Source organism: Hydra vulgaris, chromosome 14, assembly GCF_038396675.1.
Source record: "Hydra vulgaris chromosome 14, alternate assembly HydraT2T_AEP".
Lineage (NCBI taxonomy): Eukaryota > Metazoa > Cnidaria > Hydrozoa > Anthoathecata > Hydridae > Hydra > Hydra vulgaris.
The window spans coordinates 13,778,972-13,787,500 of NC_088933.1; the positions used below are offsets into that span (position 1 = coordinate 13,778,972).

General features: G+C 28.8%; 1 protein-coding gene across 4 annotated transcripts in view; it reads right to left on the reverse strand.

Moving 5' to 3' along the window:
- Positions 1-8,529, reverse strand: part of LOC100204404 (AP-3 complex subunit delta-1) — a 78,699-nt gene that overhangs the window by 36,620 nt on the left and 33,550 nt on the right. For all 4 annotated transcript variants that reach the window (XM_065818308.1, XM_065818310.1, XM_065818311.1 and 1 more), the window contains 2 exons: positions 3,718-3,770; positions 3,563-3,641 (listed from right to left, as the gene is read on the reverse strand). In XM_065818308.1, coding sequence (XP_065674380.1) covers positions 3,563-3,641; positions 3,718-3,770 — 132 coding nt within the window. The remainder of the gene's footprint in view (positions 1-3,562; positions 3,642-3,717; positions 3,771-8,529) is intronic.

The following is an 8,529-nucleotide window of genomic DNA, read 5'->3' on the forward strand; positions in this document are numbered from 1 at the left end:
AATGTTCTGGAAATGCATTTTATCAAAAAATCTTTCATTAAAATTTTAGTCAAAAGGTATTTGCCATTTTGAAAAGATGGCAAATACTTGCGCTTTTTGTGTAATTTTTTTAACTTTGACATGTTTTTATGATTCTTAATCAGGATAAAATTAAGTATCATAAACAGTAATAAATTAAAGGGGGAAGGGGGGGGGGGGGATTATTTGGAAGCAGAGACATTTTACACTGTCAGTTTGCCATAGGAGTGATATTATGGGTAGATAGCGTGATATTTATAACTTTGTTAAAGTTAAAATATGTGCATTTTTTTCAGAGGGTTATTCTCAAAGTACTCAAAATAATAAAAAATATTGAGATGTGTCGTGCAAATTGCTTTATGTGTGAGGAACTCAAAAATTGTGGTAAAAAATGTGTGAGTAAATCAAAGAAGTCATGATTAAACTTTTTATGTTTAGCAGTACATACCAAAACCGACCTAATGTATATATATTGGCGTACGTACTTTATGGACATTCTGAATGGTTTTATTTTATTTTTTTATAAACATTCTAAATCTTTTTATTTTATTTTTTAAAAATAAAAACATTCTGAATGTTTTTATTTTTATTTTTTACTGTAAAACATGCGCAGAGTGTTGCTTCATCGACTATCTTATAGCCTGCTGCTACAAGGAAATGCTGCTACATCGACTATCTCATAACCTGACTCACAACGAAGTGACTTTAACTAAGGGTTTGGTTTGGGCAGGCAGTCTATCAAATAATAAAAAAACAAAATATTTTAAAAAAAGTTTTTAAATTTTTTCTGGTCTTTAAAATAATTTTTTATTTAAAGCACAATTTTATTTTAAATTTGTGTAACATAAGTTAAAACTACATGTATTTATGTAATGGCATAATTCATTTTGCAAACAACAAAAACTTAATGAAAAAGCACCAGAATTTTTGTTAGAAAGTTCTGGTGCTTTTTCGTTAAGTTTTTGTTGTTTGCAAAATGAATTATGTGATTACATAATTCTTATTTCGTTGTGTTGGTTTGACAAGGATTTTACTAAAACTTTTGATATTAGGAGAATTTTTTGTATATTATTAAATTTGATATTAGAAAAACTATTTTCGATTTGATAACTTTCATAAATGCTATGAAAAATCACTCAGGTTGAGTGCCACCAGTTTTTTAAAATTTCCTTTGTTAATTACTTTTAATGAATAAGTTCAATACTTTTGCAGTTCTTTTGTTACGTAACTCTAAAAAATATAACTCTTAATAATAGATATAAAAAATCCACAATAATAATCACTTGGTAGCATAAGTGATGTAATGCAACTTAAATATATAGTATCAAAAAAAAAAAGTTTTTTTTCTTTAGCCAATCACCTCTGATAAATTTTTTAAAGTTGTTGCGCGTGTAACCTAAGTTAAAAATTAACTTAGGGGTCGTCCATAAAGTACGTACGCTCATAGGGGGGAGGGGGGGGGGGGTCTTCAAAAAGCGTACGAAAGCGTATGGGAGGGGGGGGGGGGGGGGAGGGTTCAATTTAAAAGTACGTACTTCGATTTTCTAATTTATCACAATTAACCAGCTAATCAATAGAAAAGTTACATTCTGACTAAAGATTCTAGTTTGCCAACATAAAAAGATGTATGGTATACTTAAGTTTGCACGTTGTGTGAAAGTGTTCTATCATCAAAAATCAAAACATCAAAAAATCCTGAGGGGGCCCATGCACACATGCCCGCCCTTATATACTGGCCCTGAGTAAGACCTGAGGGCCGTGGTTGATGGGACGGAGTCACCCCAAAAAAAACGTGTCAATGGCGTCTCAAAGACCGCTAGGTTTTGCTAAAATAAAAAGCTTCTTAAAATAGCAAAAGGGCACAAAATTAGTTGTTGCTCCCTCCCACTGGGTTTTACCCTTTGTTTTCAATATTACTGATCTCACCTTAGACTCGTTTTTTACTTACTAAAGAGGGGTGCCTGAAAAAAACGTCCACCTTAAGTATAGTTTATTTACATTTGATTCGTTAAAAAAATAAAAAAAGTTTTCTGAGATTTCACCGAGAATCGAACCTGGATCTCCGTCGACTAATGCCGCCGCATGAACCTTTCGCCCAAATACACACTTACAATGGTAAATTTTAAATTTATTTAAATTACTATTTGCATTTATACTTGAAGACATTTAAAAAATGCGTAAGCAAAGAGCTTTGGGGTAGTATAAAGTATCTAAGGTAGCCTCCGTCTTTTTTTTTTTTAATTAAACTTTTTAATTAAGAAAAAAAAAAAAAGGAGGGATGGGGGGGGGGGATATTTAAGGGGGGGGGGGTATTTAAGGGGGGGGGGGTATTTGAGAAACGTACGTACTTTTAAGGGGGGGGGGGGGGACATAAAAGTACGCATGGCAACAGGGGGGAGGGGGGGGGGGGGGGGGATCAAATTTCAAAATTTTTGGCGTACGTACTTTATGGACGACCCCTTACGTTAAAATGTAAGTTAACATAAGTTAAAAATGGAATTGCCTATATATAAAATATATATAAAATTAGTTTTTAATTTCATTGAAAATAAATAGCTTTAACACGTTTATCTTTACTAACGTTGCTAATTATTTTAATTGAAGTAACATAGAAAGTTGTATAAATTTTTATTTATATTATTTAATTGTATAAGATTTTTTAATTTAAGTAAAATAAAAAAAGTAAAAACTATAAAAAAATTTGACTTTAAACACTGATGGTTTCTTTAATAAAATTAATATAAGAATGATTAAAGTTAATTTACTCAAAAAGTAGAAAGATTTTTTTGAGAAGAAAAAAAAAGACAAACTTTATTGAAAGCTGTTTGAATTAAATACCTTTGATTTTTACTTATGTTTTTATTTTATTGAAAAGCATTTAAATAAAGTAACAAATCAGTGCACAAGATTTTTTTATAAAAACTTTAATAAATAATATATATATTTTTTTATATTTATATATGTATGTATTTTTTATTATAAATTTTAAATGGAAATAACTTTAAATAAAAAAAAATATATCAACTTTTTAAATAAATGATTTAATTATTTTTTCTTTTGTTTACGTTACTGAGAAAAATTTGTAATAGTCTTTTTTTTAAATGTGCACATTAAACAATCGTTAAATGTTTCTTTATTTAAAAAGGGTTTCGTATAATATTATATTATACAAACATCAGAAAAGATAACTGATTCAAAGTTATTTATTCGAGTTTTGGTTAAGTTATTTTTATTTTATTTTTCGCTATTTTTTTTACGAAGATTTATTTGCTTCTTTTACGATAAGCTTTTTTTTAAGTTTCTTCATAGTTAAGTTTTTTTTCAGCACATTTTTAAAATGTACACAAATTTTTAAAACATATTAACAGCCATGGTCAAGTTTTTGAAACCAAATAGTAACACACACATACATACATACTAAATTCATATTACTAAGAATATTAAAACTCTAATTTAAAAACTTTTTAAATTGATATTTTTTTAAATTAGAAAATAGAAAAATAGTTTGAGATATTCACAAGTATTCAAAAACCTTAAATGTTACCTGTTCATTAACATCAGCTGGTTTCGACATAACTACTCTATGCTTAGCAACAGGAAGTGTTTCATGTTCTGCCAGAGGACTAAATTTCAATCATATTTTAAACAAGCAATAAAAAAAAAAAAAAATAATAATAACATTTCAGAAAAAACTTATACGTGTCAATATCAATATCCAGCATGCCAAGGGGATCACTTTTATCAGGAATATCCTAAATCAAATTAAATACATATAAAAATGTATATATATATATATATATGCATATATATATATATATATATATATATATATATATATATATATATATATATATATATATATATATACATACATATATATATATATATATATATATATATATATATATATATATATATATATATATATATATATATATATATATATATATATATATATATATATACACTGCAGGCAAAAAGTTTCCGGACACTTGGATTTTGTTTAATTTTTTAATTAAAACTCCCATAATTATTTCAAAAAAATTCTTATATCATATTTATTTTATAAAAGATACACATAGTTACTATTTAAGAAAAAAAAAAAGAAAAAAAAAAAAAGAAAAAAAATACTAACAACACTATTATTATTAAACTGTCTTTTCGTCAAAAAATAACCCACGAGTTTTTATCACTTTTTTTGCGATCCGTGGCATCCTATTTATTAATTTATCTATTATTTCGGGTGTAAATGATAACCAGGATTCTTCTAATATTTGCCACAGGTGCTCTTTTCGATGTTGGGCATTTTTGTCTGACCTTTCTGTCCAATTCTTCCCACAGTAACTCTATTGGGTTCTGCTGATTGGGCCGGCCAGGTCATGTTTTTGAGGACACCATAATCCTCTTGTTCCTTTATGTAGTTCTTACATAATTTTGAGGTGTGTTTATGGTCATTGTCCTGCATAAAAACAAAACTACGACCAATAGTTCTTAAGCCAGAAGGTATAGCATTGTTTTCTAGAATTGTTTTATATTGTTCTTTTCTCACAATACCCTCAATTTTAACTAGGTCACCAACACTAGCTGAAGAAAAACATCCCCATACCATAACTGATCCACCACCATGCTTGATTGTCGGCACTAAACACTCTGGGATCATTTTTTCTTTTGTTGTTCTTCTGATGTAAATTCTACGCCTTTGCCCAAACAGTTCAAATTTGGACTCGTCGGTCCATAGTACTTTTCCCCAGTCTCCTTCTGTCCAATTTTGGTGGTCTATAGCCCATTGTAACCTTTTCTTTTTATTTCCAATCCGTAGCAACGGTTTCCTGACCGCTATACGGTCAGAAAGTCCTGCTTGTCTAAGACGTCGTTTCGTAGTGGTTAATGAAATAGATTTTGAATGACTCCTATTAAAGCCTGAAGTTATTTCCGGGGCCGTAAGTCTTCGATTCCTTTTACTCATCAATATTATACTATTATCTTCTGCTTTTGTTGTTTTCCGTGGTCTACCAGATCTTTTTTTGTCTTCAAAAATGCCTGTTTCTTTCCATCGTTTGATGGTATCTTGTACAGTACTTCTGGCAACTTTTAATTTTTTGCAAATTTTACAAACTGAATAACTTTCTTTATGTAATGTAATTATTTCAGAACGTTTTGCAACCGTTAAAGAAAGTTTCTTACCCATATTTTTAGTTAAATAGTCGAATTATAAAATTTTAAAATTTTTTTCAAGATTTTTTTATGTAACCATCATTAATACCAAATGAAAACTAAACAAAACTAAATATTCTTAATCATTTTAGTCGGCTATCATTATATTATTAATATTTACTTCATGTTTCAACAAATAAATAATTTTAACAAGACCAAACTCTTAAGAGTAATGTAACCCTATATATCAAGTTAAAATAAACGATTAAAAAAAAAAACTTACTTATTTAAGTTTGAGGTCAGTAATACCCAATTACTGACCTAAAACTTACATAAACACTTAAAATTAGTAAGTTTAAGTATTATAAATTAACTTTATTGGTTAATTTAATGATACAGGATAGATTTTAGCTTTTTATATAAAAATATCAAGTGTCCGGAAACTTTTGGCCTGCAGTGTATATATATATATACACACACAACCCTCGGAATTAGGAAAAATGAAGTTGGCAATAATTTGCTGACCTCAATTTTTTAGAGATCGACATTAGGTTGGCAAGAAAAATTTAATGCAAAGGTCTTACCATAAAACATAGAAACGAGGTCAGCAAAAAATTGCCGATCTCAATCACTCTCAGGTCAGCAGTTAGGTCGACATTGCCGAATGCCGACCCTAATTCCGAGGGTTGTATGTATATATATATAGAGTTAAATACATATAAAATTATGACCCAACTATTCAAATTCTTCAAAAAGTTCAAATCACTCTCAGAAAGTTAAATAAACTAGGACATTTTATTAAAAAAGAATAAAAAAGAATATAAAAGTATCTATCTAAGTGACACTATGCCACCATGTTTATATGCAGTAATTAAAGCCCATAAGTCTGAAAAAGGTTACCCAATGAGGTAAATTGTAAGCACCATTGGTACACCAACATATAGCATCTCTAAATATATAGTCAATATGGTACAACCCACTCTAAACTTAAATGAAACGAGTTTAAAAAATTCTCAACAATTTGTGGATACAGCAAGATTATGGGAAATTGATAAGAATAAGGTTCAAGTCTTCTTTGATGTAGTTAATTTGTACCCTTCGGTCCCGATTAAAGAAGCAATTATTATACTAGTTGAAAGATTAAGAAACAACCAGAGCTTTATATCTAAATTAACTTTTAAAGAGATCAGGTTACTTTTAGACCTTTGTCTTTCTCATTGCTATTTTTTATATGAAAATGGTATTCATGAGCTCGAAAACTCTGACCAATTAGGTTAGGTCTTATGGTGGTAGTTGCTGAGTGTTTTTTACAATATCATTAAAGTAATGTTCTTTCATTGGCGCTTAATAATAACATCCATGTGAAATCATTTAAAAGATATGTCAATGATATTCATTCAAAGATCCAGGTAGAAGAAGATGCGCAAAAGTTTTTAGATCTACTTAACAAACAACACAAAAGTATTCAATACACAATGGAATCTGCCAACTTAACCAATACATTAAACTATCTTGATGTTTCAGTTACCAATGATAAAACCAGTACATATAGTTTTAAAATACATCGCAAAAATGCAATCACAAACGTTCAAATTAAACTGAACTCATGCCATGACCCTAAAATTATCAATGATGTCTTTATTGGTTTTGTTCATATAACATTGATAATGAGCTATCGTTTCTTATCGCATCTTATTGATGTATTTGTAGAAAACGGCTATGAGAGGAAAAGTCAGGAAAAACTCGTTCTACGAAAAAAAAAGTCTACGAAAAAAAGTGCTAACAACAAAAAAGATCTCACGAAAAATCAACATTTCCTAATGTCTCCAAAAAGTTTTGTGTTTTTACCCCGGATCCCTGGAATTTGTCCTAAGTCTCCAAAAAATCTCCAAAGTCTACTTAGTTCTAAAAATAAACCTACACTACCAGTTAATTCCTATCCTGGTGTTTACAAATTAGTGTGCTCTTGTGGCAAATGTTATGTAGGTGAAACTGGACTGAAGATATCATCTTGAATATGCCAGCATCAAACAAGTGCACAACAAGGTAAACTGAAAAATTCAGCTGTAGCTGAACATTCCAAAATTTGCCAAGGAAATTTCCACTGGAATGGTTGAAATACCATGAAAATAGAAATAAATAGTTTTAATAGGAAAGTTAATAGGGAAGCGTCGGAAATACAACACAACGAAAGTACCTTTAGCGACAATGGTCTTAACCGGGATGATGGCGATTATGTGACGACATCATTTTGGAAACCCATGTTCAAATTCTTACATCACAAAAAACTCTCTTAAAGAACTCTTAAAAAGAAGCTCTTACAAAAACATTGTTTCGTAAATTTAAACAGTTTTGTCTAATATTATTTTTTTCAACGGTTTTTAATATACTTGGTAACGAGGGTATCAGTATTCCTTTGAAATATCATAAAAATAATTATATTTTTAACAAATAGAAATCAATCCATAAAAAGAAGTTTTTTAAAAAAATATTTATACAAATATTGAAGATCTATTGAAGATGTCAACATTTAAAATATATATATATATATATATATATAAATATATATATATATATATATATATATATATATATATATGTATATATATATATATATATATATATATATATATATATATATATATATATATATATATATATATTATTTATTACTAATAATTACTATTTATTTATCAAGATCTGTAATGTACCAATATAATCAGCTTTTGAAGAATTGCACATTTTAATCGAAACTTATTTAGCAAGTTTTTGTCAAAGTTAAAATCAAAACGATTTTCCTGTAAGTCACCATTTTATTGGTGACATTATTAAACATTTGACATTTTAAATTGGCAGTTTTAAATGTACTGCAATTTATATAGAGACTAAAACTATTGCTGTAGAAACTGATGATGAAAACAAATTCATATCCACTTGTGAAAAAAGAATGAAGTAGTTGCCCATCAGCATAGAATGTTCTCAGTAAAAGATATCAATAAACTGCCATTTTTCAGTTGTCAGCACCACATTTCAGAAAACTCCAAATGGTGATTGATGAAAAACTTGTTGGTAGCACCAAGTCGCTGAACATTGAGAATCCACTTGTGTCTGAACTTTTTAAGAAGTTCTAAGATTTAAAGTTTGTAAATGAAACACAACAAATTCTTGATAAAAAAGGCTGTAGAGATTACATGAAGTTTGTGTACCATCTAACAAAGGTGTTCAGACCTTGTGTACCATCTAACAAAGGTGTTCAGACCTTGTATACCATCTAACAAAGGTGCTCAGACCTTGTGTACCATCTAACAAAGGTGTTTAAATTCTTTGAAAAAAATGGACATTTCCTGTAAATTAACA